A 15,198-nucleotide genomic window follows, 5' to 3' on the forward strand; every position below is an offset into this window, starting at 1 on the left:
GTCACGGGCGGGACGGGCCCCCGATTTGCCGAAACCGGTGCCAGATGAACCTCGGCCCCGGACCGGTCGCGGACCGCCCTATCTTTTGATAATGATGCCAGGACCCAGGTGAACATCAAGTCTAAGCTCGCGACAGACACTGGTGCCAACTGTGCCTCTTCGTTGATCGAGGAAACACGTTCACCTGTCGCCTGCTTCAAGAAAAGCTTCATTACTGACCGTCATGGCTGCGCAATCGAAGCCTACAATTTCCCCCTGGGGCCGCGCCGTGGCCGGGGCGACTGGTGCTGTTCTCGCCAACGCGTTGGTATACCCTCTCGACATGTAAGTCAAATTTCTGCCCCAAGCTCGTCGCCTCAACTAACACCGTCTCTGCGCAGCGTCAAGACTCGACTTCAAGTCCAGGTCCGTTCCGATGCTGCTAAGGGCTCTACCGACGCCGACGAACAACATTACAAGTCCACATGGGATGCGATTTCGCGCATCACAGCCGAAGACGGAGTGAAGGGACTCTACGCTGGCATGAATGGTGCCCTGCTTGGTGTCGCGTCAACCAATTTTGCCTACTTCTACTGGTACACTATCGTCAGGACTCTGTACTTCAAGTCGCGCGGGTCAGACGTGCATCCTTCAACAATCGTGGAGCTTGCGCTGGGAGCCGTCGCTGGCTCCATCGCCCAGATTTTCACCATCCCTGTCGCCGTGGTGACGACACGTCAGCAGACAGCCACAAAGGAGGATCGAAAGGGCCTCCTCGCAACAGCGCGCGAGGTCATCGATGGCCCAGATGGTGTGTCGGGTCTGTGGCGGGGCCTGAAGGCGAGTCTCGTGCTTGTCGTCAATCCCGCCATCACCTACGGTGCCTATGAACGACTCAAGGATACCTTCTTCCCAGGCAAGACCACCTTGAGGCCAGCCGAAGCATTTCGTAAGTTTGCAGCTTAGACGCACCTAAGAGCTTCCATCTAACCCATCTCCAGTCCTGGGTGCCATGTCCAAGGCTCTGGCAACGATTGCCACACAGCCACTCATTGTAGCCAAGGTCGGCCTTCAATCTAAGCCACCTCCTGCTCGCAATGGCAAGCCTTTCGGCAGTTTCGTGGAGGTGATGAAGTTCATTATCCAGCACGAGGGTGTCTTGGGTCTCTTCAAGGGCATTGGTCCCCAAATCTTGAAGGGATTCCTCGTGCAGGGTATCCTGATGACCACAAAGGAGAGGTGAGTATCATTACTGCTCTTGTTCATACGAAAGCTAACCTTATCTTCACACAGAGTGGAACTCATGTTTATTATCTTCATCCGTTATCTCAAGTCTCTCCGCTTCAGTAAGCTGAGCAAGACTGCAGAAGCAACAGCTGCTTCCGCAACTGCGGTGGCGCACAGCGTCGCGGCCAAGCCGGTGACCACCACGAACTGAATAACAGGACCAGGGATGGTATTGGTGTTTGGGAGAATGGGCTTGGGAATAGAAACGAATGGTTGTATTTATTTCACTTGCTTCAAAAGAACGGGAGCAATGACCGTCCACTTGGATAGCGGAGAAGCACTTATTGAATTGCCCGCCCCCTTTCTAGAATTTTTGAGCGATAGCCAGCCTTTGAATGCCCAGTGTAGGAGAATTAGACCAGACCTTTTCAATGTGATGATCTTTGTTCACTAAACCTAGTTGCTCTCGCCATCAAGCAACGATGACCTGAACCTCAGACTGCATGCAGACCCACCAGGCATGGGTAGCCTCAGGCATGCTCACTCAGACAACTCATGTGAGCAGGGCACGCAGGGCAACTCAACCCACCTTATGTCAGCAACCTGCCCCACAACTCTTTCCGTCTAGGGCTTGTCATCAAGAAATCGCACACAAATCTGCCTTTCACTTCGCAACTCCGTGATCCGTCTCCGTCCGACACAGGGAAACTACAGCAGCAATGGCGAGTACGTGCAAACTGGGAATGAAGATGCTGGTCAATACTTGAATCGCTGACACTTTGCAGAGTCCAAGAACTCCTCGCAGCACAACCAGTCGCGCAAGGCGCACCGGAACGGGTACATTCTCAAATTCCGACTCGACGATGCGTTCATAGCTGACCCCCGGACAGTATCAAGAAGCCCAAGACTTCTCGTTACCCCTCGCTGAAGGGCACTGACCCCAAGTTCCGACGAAACCACCGACATGCTCTTCACGGCAACATGAAGGCCTTGGTATGCCCACCACTCCGACCGAAGTCGAAAATATCCGTGCGAGGCAGCGAGCTAACAACCCTAATAGAAGGAGGTCAAGGAGGGCAAGCGCGAGAGTGCTTAAAATGTCGGCAAAGGAAATCGGAGGCGTCATATTGGAACGATCCCAAGGCTCGGTTACGGTACACACACGATAGAACCTACGCAAATGGACGAAGGAAATACCATGCGGTTAGCCTGTTGAAAAGGTGGTTGATGCGAACATGTCCTGGCGAATAGCGTTGTGATGGTCCCGAGCCGACGGTGTTGCTATGTTTCCACGAACACGGAGGTAGACGAGACGGCATGGATTCGTCTGAACTACTTAGCCCAAGCACTGGTGCAATCCCGTGGTGAATTTTTCCGTGATATCTTGCTGATTCCGTCTTTTTGCGCTTGCCGTTGCCAATTTGTGACCAGGTTCGCGAGCGGTATCAGATGGTTCCGGGGCTGGTTCATACCCTGCTCTCGCTTCCACCGTCCGTCATCCAAGAACCACAATCATGAAACATCCGCTTAATTGTCCAGGATGAACGGCCGGGGTCTCTAGTTCGTCGTAAAGTTTAGGTACTCCGTACATCCGCAATAAATGCCAAATTTAGTATTGCCGACTTCTAAAAAACATCCAAGCCTTTGGCGATGACCCTTATCGAATACAAGGCCGGGTTGTTGAATCCATTCTTGGCCCCCCTGTCTCTGTTTCAGTCGAGGACTGCCGACAAGCCCCCGCTGCCACGTCTTCCAAAGCCTCAGGCAACAACTTTCATTGGCCACGGCTTGGTTTGGCGTCGGTTCGCTTGGCCTTGAGCGGGCACCACTCCCTTAGGTAAGCACAGGGGCTGAGGCCTTCAATAGTCCAGGACGAACACGAACAGCCTCTGCTCCGACATCCCACTGTCCTTTGACGATATTATCGCTAGAGGACGCCGGTCCGTACTTTACAGCGGCGGGATTTAATAAGGATATCTGTGGCCTGCCTGGAAGCAGACTTCGTCCCTTCTTTGCCCACCTGCATCGTTTAACTCGGTATGATTCTCCCCCTCTCCCTTCCAGGCGGGCGCCTCTAAGTCGTACCAGACTGGCAGGCCTTCCCAACAGGGTGGCCCTTTGACAACCTACTGAACCAACCCTCTTTGCTAACCTCACCCACAGCGCTGCTCTTCGCCGGCAGAAATGCCATAATTTGCTGCCCTACTTCAAGTCCAAACTCCTTTGAGGTCAGCCGGTCACTGCAGGAGTCGAGACACGATTCTTGTGTAACATCTTTGCTTGCCGCCGTCATCCACGAGTCTGCGCGCAACACCTTTTTTCGCACCGATCTCCCGCCGAGACCTTTCCGCTTCGATAATGCTCAACATGTCTGGAAACCACGTCATTGGAAACAGAAACAGCACGCCCGAGGCTAATACTGCCTCGACCCTGCGACCTCCCTCCTCCAGAGCCGTTGGCTCTGGCCATTCGCTTCGCGCATCTGCCGATATGGCTGCTCTCACCGGCCCATCGCCGGCCAGTCGCATCCGGCCCTCGTCGGACTTCTATGGTCAGGCCCAGCAGAGCCTGGGCCCAGGCAACTCGGAGTCCGATTCGCAGGACAAGATTGCGCAGCAGTGGATCGCCGACATTGACCAGTACGAGACTACACTCGAGGAGATGGCTGCTGCCACCTTGGATCAAGATTTCAAGGACGAGCTCAGCGCCATTGAGCAATGGTTCCGCGTCCTGAGCGAGGCGGAGCGCACTGCCGCCTTGTATGCTCTCTTGCAGCAGACAACCCAGGTCCAGATCCGCTTCTTCATTCAGGTCCTCCAGCAGATGGGGAAGAACCATCCCATGTCAGGGGTCCTCTCCCCTGCAAGCTTCGACAAAGGTTTGTTTGATACCACGTCACCCGAATTGCGCCTCGACTGACCTGGAACGTCATGATAGACCCTATGTCGAATCGCCTCAGCGATGCCATGAATAAGCTGAATGTAGATTCCGCCCGCAATTCCATGTCGCGTAACTCGGTTATCGCACCGTCTAACAAGCGACATTCGGGCCTAGACCCATCTACCATTAGCGCCATGTTTCCCGATGCTGCTGCTGCCATTGCTACCGAGAAGGCCAAGTTCACCCAGCAGACGGGTAACCCCCCGTCTTCGAATCGCAACAGCGCTGCCCTGGATCCCCGCTCATCGATGGCTGCCCCGTCCATCAGCGCACCTCAGGACAACCGTGACGCTGGTCCTGTCAGCTCTCCTTCGCCTTGGAACAGCACTGGCAATGCAGATCAGCCAAGCGCCAAGGGTTCGGCCACCCAGGCTCCCATGGGCCAGTTTGTGCAGCCGGCACCGTCGAGTGGCCTTCGATCCCCCCGTCCTCAGCTGTCAAGCAACAACACAATTCAGAGCACGACGCTCACTGCGCCCGAGAAGAACCCTGCGGATCTGCCGCTGCTCTCCCCATACAATGCCAGCAGTGGCAACTGGGCCTCGATGGTGAACACGCCTATGACTGGTACCTTCAACACCGCCAACACTGGTGGAACGCAAGCGGATATGGTTGCCAATGCTACTGCCATGAAGCTTGCAGCCCTTTCTACGGTCAACAACCGATTTGCATTGGATGACGTTCGCAAATACCGTCGCACTAGATCCAACGACGGTGCACCTGGAAATGCCCAGGCCCCGATCTCTGCTGGTCCTCAGCCTGGAATTAACCTTCCCAGCGCCAACGTCGTTATGATCAACGAACACGGCCAAGTCCTCAGCCGGGAGCAGCTCATGGCCCTCCAGGCCCAACAGAGCATGAACTTGGGTAGCCAGCGCTCGAGACCCAGCTCTCCTGGACTTGCCCTGCAAACTGGATTGCCCCATATGGCTCCGTTTACTTCGCCGCAGAACAACGGTTTCCTGAGCGCTTATGACGGAGCTTCACCGTTGATGAGCAATGGTCTACAGGCTGTCAGCCTGGGAGGACTGAGTGTGAGCGGTCACGAAGGTTACTTGTCGGATCACTCGGATATGGTCCGCGGACGGTCCCCTCGTGGACGACGAGGCAGCTCCAAGCCTCCAGAGGACCCGACGGACCCAACTCTCTTGCAGGACATCCCAAGCTGGCTTCGTAGCCTCCGTCTTCATAAGTATACCGACAACCTGAAGGATATGAAGTGGACGGAGCTCATTGAGTTGGACGACAAGGCTTTGGAGGAGCGCGGTGTTAACGCTCTTGGAGCGCGCCGAAAGATGCTCAAGGTCTTTGATCAGGTCAAGGGTAAGTGCTTTCCAGAACATGCTGGATCGAAGTCATGAACTAACCCGTATTGTAGAAGCCAAGGCCGACGGAAAACTGGGCTAGGACCACTGGAACCAGGCATGCAAATACGGAGACCTGCAAAAAATCAATGTGCTTTGGTCATCTTCTTTACAATATTGGGTGTTTTGTGGATTCCGCGGCTTCATACGGACTGTAGGCGCGCGTGAATAGGTGGACGATTGTACTCGGATCAACTCTTATTTTGAACCATGAAAACTACGAGTTTCTACGAGCGATTATGTAGTAGATAGTAACGTCTTTTGTTTAATTCTGAATTTGTTTCAATATTTAAATCCTGGTCTCAGATCTCTTGCTTGGTTGACATGACATCGTCGTTGACCTTGGGTGCTGGTGGAGGATCAGGTCCTCACGTGCTTGCTAGCCGAGCCACAGCCTACCGCCACAGTATAGCCACACGTTGTGCGCCAGGGCTGCAAACATCTTTCACTTCAGAGCAAACCTTGAGAACAACCACCTTTCGCTTCCGCCACAAAGTTCGAAAACCGTATCATTACTGGTTTTGAATGGCTGCATCGATGAATCAGGACTTCATGGAGAGGTTGCTATTGACTTCAAAAAGTAACGATATGGGCTCTCATACTAACGGTTAGTAGGCAAGAGAGTGATGCCTCGGATGCGGACTCCGATTTGGAGGAGCTGGAGGGCGATATTGCCAAGTTCGACGAGTCTGTTCGAGAGTTCCTGGCGACCCAACGCGATGAAGTTGTCCCCTCAGGCGCAACTCGCGCAGGCTATCGTGGAAGAGGAGCTCGAGGCCCGCGAAAAGCTGCAAAACCTCGAGGAGATATCACGGCACGTCTATCCAAAGTGAACCAGGCCTTTCTTAGTGGCGACTACTCTCGCGCTTTAGATCTTGTATTCGAAGTCATCCGAATCAATGCGGAGACTCATCAAGCATGGACAACCTTGTCATCCATCTTTCGGGAACAAGGCGACTTGAGCAAGGCCCTGTCGGCCATGGTCTATGCTGCTCATCTTCGACCCAAGGATGTCAGCGGTTGGCTCCAGTGTGCATCTTTTGCGTTGGATACAATTGGAGACGATGAGGCGGGAAATCTCAATACAGCAAGGCTCTGCTATTCAGCTGCTCTGAGAGCCGATCACACGAATATCGATGCCAGACTTGGCAAGGGCTTGGTCTGTCATAGGCAAGGTCATCTCGCGGCCGCGATTTCTGATTACAAAACCGTACTCAAGCACCGCCCCTACGATCTAGAGATCGTTAGAAAGCTTGCAGAGGCATGCTTAGACAACAAACAAGCCGATACAGCTGTTCCCAGCGCGATCGCCGCTTACAAGCGGTTCTTTGACCATGAAAAATCAGATCCTTCAACTGGCATGCAAGCCCCTTGGCACGATATCGGGATTTACGTGGATCTTTTTGCTGCAACTGGCCGCTATCAAGACGCCATTTACCAAGCCAAGTCATTATCCAGGTGGCTGCTGGGTCGCGATGCCGAGACCTTTTGGGACAACTGGCAGTCGGATGACCGTGAGTGGGACGGAGATGATGAACGACGACTCTATGTTCCAGAGTATACAGCCGGAGCCTGGAGTCCCGAACTCTACGGCCAATCGTTTCCATGGGATCTCCGTGCTCGACTGGCCATCTATAGATTTCGCCTTGGTGATGAAGATGAGGCCATGGTGAGTGATCTTGTTATTGGGCTGGAAGAGATGCTGACATGGCTCAACAGAGACATCTATGGTGGTTTGATCCTGTACTAGAACACACAAAGGAGTTTGCTAGCGATTTCCCCTTCATGGCCTTTGATATGGCTGAAGAACTGGCCCACCGAGGCCATACTCCCCTCGCTATCTCATACTACCAAATTCTGCGAGATCTGCCTGGAGACCCCGACGCAACCATTCTACTACAGCTGGGACGATGCCATTCCGCGATGGGGGAGAACGCAACTGCAGAGGAATACTTTCTCGCTGCCATCGACGCTGACGAAGACCAGATCGATGCCCGTATTGAGCTAGCCAACATGTATGAAAAGGCCAGAGAGGACGAAGAGGCCTTGATTCTCGCTGCCGAGGCACTGGCTCTCAGGGAAGCACGAGACCAAAATCTTGACAGTGACCAGAGCCAAGCGGCAGTGCCTGCCCAGCAAAATCGGCGGGTCCCGCGTCGAACCGGGGCTGTGCCTCGGAGGACGGATGCATCTGGTAGGCGTCTTATTCCGCGAAGATACCGACCGAAGCGACTAGCAGGCGCCGATAAACGTCGTCAAGAGGAGCAGGCTCGCGCTGTGAAGCTGGCTGAGCAGTATGAGGTTGTCCAAGACCTGCGGAAACAGATACGAGAAGGTCGGAACGACCTCATCCCTGCTTGGATGGCATCCTCTAAAGAGCTTGTGGACGACTTCCGATCACTAAAGAAGTTCTACACCTGGGACAAATACCTGCATTTCCTCGGTCCGAAAAGTCTCCAACAGAATGAAGCGGATAAGCCGCAGACGGAACTGGCTCAGATGTACGAAAGACTCGCAAGAAGTAAGTTCTGGCTGCCTGTGACAAATCAAGACCGTTAGGTGCAGGACACTGACCTTGTATGCAGCTCTTGCTCCCCATCCTGGGCACGAGGGCCGTGAGGCGGGAACATCGGAGCTCGATGCTCATCAGGGAATTTCCTTCAACAACTGGCTATATCTGTTCCTCGACTATGCTATTGGACTGGCCATCGCACACCGACGCGACGAGGCATATCAGGTTTGCGAGGCAGCCCGGGACTCTACAGCTTTCCAGGCGCCAGAACATGGCTTCATGATCTACGTCGCCTGGAGTGGTAAGTTAATGATAAAACTGTCTTGGTTGAGGTTGCTAATATGATTAGTTTGTGCTATCTACACAAGTGACGAAGAACGATGTGTGGCGACAGCCCGCCAGTTGATGAGGGAGGGTGCAATGTCCGACTCGTATCGGATGTTTGCCCTTCTTTCAAATCTTTGCCAATCTCCTGTTTCTTGGTACACTTCAGGACCGGCCCAGAAGTATCTGCTTCGACAGATCAAAGCAATGGATGATGCCCACACAGAGAGCGTGGCAAAGGCGGCCGCAGGTGAAGGTACAGAGGTGGCCCTTGATGCTTGTGTTCTCATGCTTTATGGGCACATTCTGTTCACCTCCACGAGTTACACATACGCACTTGGTATGGCCCGAACTTCGAAAACAAAAGGATACAGACTAATGTTTCCTTGCAGGCTACTTTCTCCGTTCTCGTGCATTGGACCCTGATAATTCGATGGTCAACCTCAGTCTGGGTTTGGCGTATGTTCATTACGGTCTCAAGCGTCAATCCACCAATCGTCAATACCTGCTTCTGCAAGGGCAGTCCTTCTTGTCACGATACGCCGAACTCGGATCAATGAATCAAGGGGAAAACAACGGTTTCACCAAAGCCGAGGCATATTACAACATTGGACGCTTGTACCAACTCTTGGGTATCAACTACCTGGCGCTTGAATACTACTCGAAGGCAAAGAAAGTGTCTCGCGACAAACCAGGAAATGATGGTACCACTGGTGAGCTGGAGGCCATCATGCTGAGCAACGAGTTGATTTCGTTGCTCATCAACCAGAACAACTCGAAGGCTCTGGCTCTACTCAAGGCAAAGATTAGGCTATGAAGGCCTTAATGTGAAATTCGCACTAGCGTTGGTACTTATTTAGGTTTAAGAAATTCGATACCCAGTTTGACAGATGGTTTACACTATCCCAACAAACGTTTAACTCGCCCATTAGCTTCCTCTGTTTGAAAGCTCTGAGAAACAAGACGAATTATAGTCTTGGTATCCAATCAACAACCCTCAAGTGATGACTAGTGTCTACTACCGTCGAGGTAATGAGAGGGTTATTGCATTGGTTTATCAGAGCATCCAAGCCATGGGGTCACCGTCACCAGGATCAAAGATACCATTAGACATCTAAACAGCTTGTTAGTAACCCGTGGAGTTTGAGATCTCTGACTCCAACTTACCATAAAGTCCCAATCCTCACCAAAGTCAAACACTGCATTCGAGGGCAGCTGGCTTTGGTCGACTTCATCCGTTTCCATCTCCGCTGCTGCAGATTCCAGTATGGGCAGACATCTCTCCTCGGCTGCCTCTCCAGCTCTGATCATGAATTCGGCCAAGGCATCCCCTGAAAGGCCCTGCAGGAGACCTTGGATTTGCGCAGCTGCCACGTTAATTCCAAGGTAACCCTTTATGTTGGTCTCCCCGGCCTCGATGCACCGTAGTGACCAAGTCTTTGAATCTTCTAGAGCACATAGAAAGTCTGATCTTAACGGCGCTGGGCATAAGCTTTCTTCCTCTTGAAGTTGATTCTTTAGCTCGATTGCTATGATGAGGCTGGCCTGCCAAGCCACTGTTCGAAAGAAACCAAAACCGCATATCGTGTAACGTGAGAATTCGTAACGGCTTGAAGGAAATATACCATTGTCGGAGTGCGTATCGAGGGAAGACTCAGAGGAGCGAGGGTATGCCGCGCACCAGAGTTTGAACGAGGCTTCGACTGACACCTTGCGGGAGAAGGCGTAACATGTCTCGTGGAGTGACGGGCCGAGGAAGGGGAAATGGAGGGCTGAGACATAACGACGCATGATGAAGTCTACCGCACATAGCTCAAATTGGGATGGCGAGCGTCCGGGAGTTGATTTACAGCCGTGAAGGGTTTGGGTCAAGGCCCTATAAGAAGCCCTGAGTTCTGCATCGATTCGTAAGGTTTCCTCGTAACTTCCCTGGGAACCGATGTTGTTTAGAAGTTTGGCAACATTGAGGCGATCTGGGAACGTTTTTCGTAAGGCTCTGGCGATGGATAGCTCCGTGAACTCGTGTTCCGGCCGGGGCGCAGGATCGTCTGCCAAAAGCTGATCATCATCAAAATTACCGGGAGGCTCGGTGTCGAAATCATCCAGAGATATGAGCGGAGGACTTCCAGAAGATAGGCTGGACTGTAGAGAAATCTCAAGAATAGTGTTCCACAAGCGTCGGCGCATCTCTGAAACGAACCTTGTTCTCTTCGACAGATGCACAGGGTCTCTATGTAGGCCCATCGACACGGCGGTTCTGTACAGCGAACCAGCGGCAACCCAAGGGGACTCACCACTGACCTGCACCATCTCTCGAGCAAGCAACAGCAAGATGTTGGTTTGTAGGTACTGGATGCCCAACCGTGACTTGAATTCTGGTTCCGAAACCCAGGCTTGTGCCTCATAGATCCATCGGACAGCCGATACGCGCATCAAGAACTTTTCGTCGTAGGTAACAGCCCCTAAAGCCAGCACGAGCTTCAACTGAACGAGAAAAGATCGGTCGGGATCGTCTTGGGAGGTATACAGAGCCTCGTACTGTTTTCGGAAAGTCGGGACATGGAGGATTCGGTAGACTCTCTCTGTAGTTCGTAGGTAGCATTCGACGAGCTCATCTGTGACCCTTCTGGGGGGCAGTTGAGTCGTCAAAGATGTTGGCCAAGGAGGTGCTCGGCGCGCCTTGATGAGCCTTGCCAAAGCCTTGCACTTGATTAAGTAGGTGACAATAGGAGAATTTCCATGCGCATATTTCTCAAGCATCTCGTGCATATCCTTGAGCTGGTAGTTGTTAGTTTAGTATCACGGGAGAGATGACCACACTCACCAACGTCATTGTGTAGACAAAATGGCTTTGCCCAAAAAGGCGGGTTTTATGTGAGATCCCACGTGTGATAGGCAAAGCTCGACCGAATATGTGACTTTCGGAGTAAAAATGAAAGGTGCCGCCTATTCGTGATGATGTTGTTTCTATGTTCGAGGTGGGCGTCGAAACCATCGACTGGGAGGACCCCGGATGGCCCCTTGATAGCTGGTCTTCTAGTTGACGAATTCTGGACCTCAATGCCTCGACATCTTGGCTGGATGGTGGAGTAGGTAAAATAGACGCGCTTGTCAATGTGGGCTCCAAAGGTGTTGCGGAATGACTAGGAGCTGTCGAAGCGCTGCTCGTGTTGGAGGCTTGATCCTGGGATGTCGGCATGAATGCATCATGGACCTCTGTAGATATGGTGGGTGCATTGTGCGAAACAGAGTGGCCGAGTTCAAAGCCTCGACCTCGCACCTGGAGAGGGTGGTTCTCATAGATGCAAGCATCGTTTCTGGAGCGTACGCAGTTGCTGCAAGGCACCTCTCGGTTGCACCGAATCTTGCGTTTTCTGCAAAGAGAGCATGAACTAAAGCAATACGCAACGGATTAGTAGACGAGAGTTTTTGAGAACGTTTGGCGTACACGGCTGGCCGTCTGCGGCGACGTTCGGGTTCACTCATCGCTGAGATCTTGATGGAGGTTGTTGGCAGGGGTTCGGGCTAATCCAGACCGAGAGAACAAATGAAACTCTGAAGAGCGTAAGCGATTGACCTCAGACGAAAGAGCTACGGTCCGTTAAGACGGAGCGGAAATCCCAACCCCGATGCTGATTGACACACGTTCTTGCATTGATGTTGATGTTTGCGACAACTCAGGCGGAAGAGATGGGGCAGGAATTGCGCTTTGGGTCACTATGGTCCGCCATTTGCCGACTCCGATCCCTGACTCCGGCTCCACCCCGATTCTGGCCGACAGTTAGGGGACTGCATCTCCGAATCTCTCTTGATCGAGAGTCGTATAAAATGGCAAAAGGATCTTGGTTGTGAATGTTTGTAGTTCTTCATCTTCAGTACCTACTCATATAAGGACTTTTCACTAGGCAACTTATTATTGTTTGATTCTACCTCCTATCCTTCTCACCACTTACAACATGTCGACTACCAACCTCCGCAATCACAACCAAGACGAAAGCCACAGCAGCAACTCCGCTAATGGTACTGATTCAGGAGAAAAGGGCATCTCTTCCGAACCCTCTAATGCCAATCACACTGGAGAAGTGCCGGATGGTGGCCTGCAAGCCTGGCTTGTGGCCACTGGAGGTGCATGCATCTTCTTCTCGTGCCTTGGATTTGCCAATTCTTTTGGAGTCCTGCAAGAGTACTACATGACTCACCAACTCCGTGGAGAGTCAGCCGATAAGGTAGCCTGGATTGGATCCATGTCGACCTTCATCCAGTTCGCCGCAGGTGCCGTAGGAGGGCCTATGTTCGATCGTTTTGGGGTGAAGGTAAGTTCTAGAACATGACAGGCAGTTGATATGAAGCTTACATTAACAATGAAAGGTTATTCGACCCGCCGCCCTGTGTTATATATTCGCCACCATGATGACTAGTCTCTGTACTAAGTATTGGCAGTTCATGCTCGCACAAGGCGTACTCATGGGCGTAGCTATGGCATTTATGCAGCTTCCTGCGTTTGCAGCTGTTTCACAATACTTCTACAAGAAACGAGCTGCTGCGTTTGGAGTCGTCGTCTCCGGCTCCTCGATCGGCGGAGTCGTGTTTCCAATCGCCTTGTCCAAAATGTTGAACGACTCCTCTATTGGATTCGGCTGGTCAGTCCGTATCATGGGGTTCGTCATGATACCGCTGATGGGGTTCTCATGCTTGACGGTCAAACCACGCCTGCCGCCGAGGACAACATCCTTCTTCATTGTTGAAGCGTTTAAGAACAAGAGGTATCTTTTCCTGATAAGCTCGCTGTTCTTCATGTTCCTCGGCATGTTCACTCCCTTGTTCTTCATTCCGACATACGCCGTGACAAGGGGCATGAAGCCAGCATTGGCCTCGTATTTGCTGGCAATAACCAACGCGGCCTCAACCTTTGGTCGGATCATCCCAGGTGTTCTCGCTGACAAGTATGGGCGGCTGAATATGTATGCACTGGGTGGGCTCAGCACTGGCATCGTCATCTTCTGCCTAAACGAGACCAAAAGCACACCCACGCTGATTGTTTACGCTATCGTCTTTGGTTTCACTTCGGGCACGATTATCTCTGGAGCATCTGCAGCCTTTAGTCTTGTGACAAAGGACTCTCGCGACAATGGGACATATATGGGGATGGGGATGGCGCTCAGTTCTTTTGCGGCCCTTATTGGCCCACCTGTGAACGGAGCACTGATTGACAAGTATGGAGGATTCTTTCAAGTTTCAGTATTCAGTGGTGTGATGTGTTTGGTTGGCGGGTTTGTGGGTTTACTCACAAAGATAACAACAACCCAAGGAATCTTTGGAAACGTGTAGTAGGGGACGTCTTCCAGACGAGGAATTCTTTTATGCGCTTATATAGTGAAGCATCCGAGCTGCTGCTGAAGGGTTTCATCTATTGTTAAATGAAGAAGACTGAGTTCAATCTACGTAACAAGTTGTAAATGACCGTAGCTGGCGAGGGCCACACTACCTAGCGCTCCGCCCCCGAACCCTGTCCCCTACTCCCTTGTCCCTCGCGAGAGGTGGTTGGCAGAAGCTACAGGGCTTCTTCGGCGAAGAATTCCCCGGTCGCGACAGCTCAGAAACGAGCTTCCAGCCGTCTCTGGCAGAGAAGGTCTGAACGCATTCATACAGCCACAGCCGCCCGGCCGTGGACTACAACTACTCTAACACGACCGATCCTGCTCGAAATCCCTTGCTGACACGCATTCAGAAGATTCTTCAAACCACCACTGCCTTGGAACTTGTATCGCGTGATGATACATACGCCGCCAAAACTACCCCCACACCATGTCTCTCGTAAGCCTCCTGGTTTTCCCTTGGCCCTGGGCGAGCAGGAACCACTAGCAAGACGAAGAAGAACTTGTCAGGCGGTAGTCTTTCGGACCAGGAGGTGCCAACATAATCCTCCCAACCTGTTTCCCCTTCGCCAATTACCACACAGTGCAAGGCTCGAATGTCTTCCTCGCCGCCTTGGTCGAATCTCATCCATCCAACCACGCTTCCACTTTTCGTGACCCTGAGAGTTTCGTCCTTCCCTACGTGAAGACCCTGTGAGATCAGCGCAACTGGGGCCAGGACTTCCAGGCAGTCTACGCCCAACGCGATGTCGCCATGCAATCGCAAATTTTCACTTTGTTTGAGCCAGCCACGCTGACTCCCATACTCGATTCTCCCTGAGTAGGCCATCCAAGACCATGATGGTACGCGCTGTTTCTCGAACCTTATCGGCGTCATCACCTCCCCGGAGCGCTTCCTTAGCAGACTTCTGTGAAGGTGGTCCGCGAATATGCCGAACACGCTTTTTGTCCGGCAGAATTTCGCCAGTCGGGATTCAAGCCCCGAAATAGCGATTGGCCTATCTTCTAGTTTAGTAATGCCGAGGCCCGAATAGGTCATGAAGATGTCTTCAAATATTGAGTCCGAAAGACTGGGGTCAAGTCGTGATGCGGTGCGAGGGAAATCCGAATCGCCTAGCCAGTTCAAGTGCCTAGTAGCGCCAGTAAGTGAATATTCAAACGCAATCCCCAGTCAGCAATCCAATCAAATGTGCACGTATTGAACAGAATATACTGAATGTTTCGAAAATTTCTAATTATAACATATATTGATTCGGTGGAAGCGTGCGGAGGGGATCAGGGGCAACAGACTCACCTCCATGCATTACACAGGCATCCATCCCGAATTACTGATCTGCACTCCCAGTAGATCTGGTTACTGGTGAAATGGATGACTCGACGTGATAGTGCGCGCTCCTGAAGCACCCACGCCCGTTGGTTCAAGGGCGCTTTCTTCACGTCCTCGATGAAATCTTGCTCCACTGTGCTGGCGTACACA

The 15,198-nt window shown here is 52.3% G+C and overlaps 5 protein-coding genes across 5 annotated transcripts; 4 read left to right on the forward strand and 1 right to left on the reverse strand.

Annotated features, from left to right (window-relative positions):
* Nucleotides 1-223: 223 nt before the first annotated feature.
* On the forward strand, nt 224-1,417 carry LRP88_06978 (mitochondrial carrier domain-containing protein; the record flags this gene model as incomplete). Its single annotated transcript, XM_083243515.1, has 4 exons — nt 224-324; nt 381-928; nt 981-1,218; nt 1,273-1,417. 4 exons carry the CDS (start codon nt 224-226, stop codon nt 1,415-1,417), a joined length of 1,032 nt encoding a protein of 343 aa, XP_083100739.1.
* A 2,156-nt stretch (nt 1,418-3,573) lies between these two features.
* On the forward strand, nt 3,574-5,553 carry LRP88_06979 (RNA-binding protein VTS1; the record flags this gene model as incomplete). Its single annotated transcript, XM_083243516.1, has 3 exons — nt 3,574-4,084; nt 4,144-5,469; nt 5,525-5,553. The coding sequence occupies 3 exons, from the start codon at nt 3,574-3,576 to the stop codon at nt 5,551-5,553; spliced, it is 1,866 nt and encodes a 621-aa protein (XP_083100740.1).
* A 281-nt stretch (nt 5,554-5,834) lies between these two features.
* On the forward strand, nt 5,835-9,163 carry LRP88_06980 (transcription factor TFIIIC subunit TFC4; the record flags this gene model as incomplete). The annotated part of the gene is made up of 6 exons (XM_083243517.1): nt 5,835-5,931; nt 6,092-7,179; nt 7,230-8,031; nt 8,096-8,320; nt 8,372-8,686; nt 8,739-9,163. The coding sequence occupies 6 exons, from the start codon at nt 5,835-5,837 to the stop codon at nt 9,161-9,163; spliced, it is 2,952 nt and encodes a 983-aa protein (XP_083100741.1).
* Nucleotides 9,164-9,403: 240 nt separating this feature from the next.
* Nucleotides 9,404-11,179, reverse strand: LRP88_06981 (uncharacterized protein; the record flags this gene model as incomplete). The annotated part of the gene is made up of 4 exons (XM_083243518.1): nt 9,404-9,460; nt 9,514-9,794; nt 9,972-11,118; nt 11,171-11,179. The coding sequence occupies 4 exons, from the start codon at nt 11,177-11,179 to the stop codon at nt 9,404-9,406; spliced, it is 1,494 nt and encodes a 497-aa protein (XP_083100742.1).
* Nucleotides 11,180-12,302: 1,123 nt separating this feature from the next.
* On the forward strand, nt 12,303-13,674 carry LRP88_06982 (major facilitator superfamily domain-containing protein; the record flags this gene model as incomplete). The annotated part of the gene is made up of 2 exons (XM_083243519.1): nt 12,303-12,659; nt 12,715-13,674. 2 exons carry the CDS (start codon nt 12,303-12,305, stop codon nt 13,672-13,674), a joined length of 1,317 nt encoding a protein of 438 aa, XP_083100743.1.
* Nucleotides 13,675-15,198: the final 1,524 nt, after the last annotated feature.

Source organism: Fusarium phalaenopsidis (assembly GCF_050370095.1).
Source record: "Fusarium phalaenopsidis strain FUZ10S chromosome Unknown contig_32298, whole genome shotgun sequence".
NCBI classification, from domain to species: domain Eukaryota; kingdom Fungi; phylum Ascomycota; class Sordariomycetes; order Hypocreales; family Nectriaceae; genus Fusarium; species Fusarium phalaenopsidis.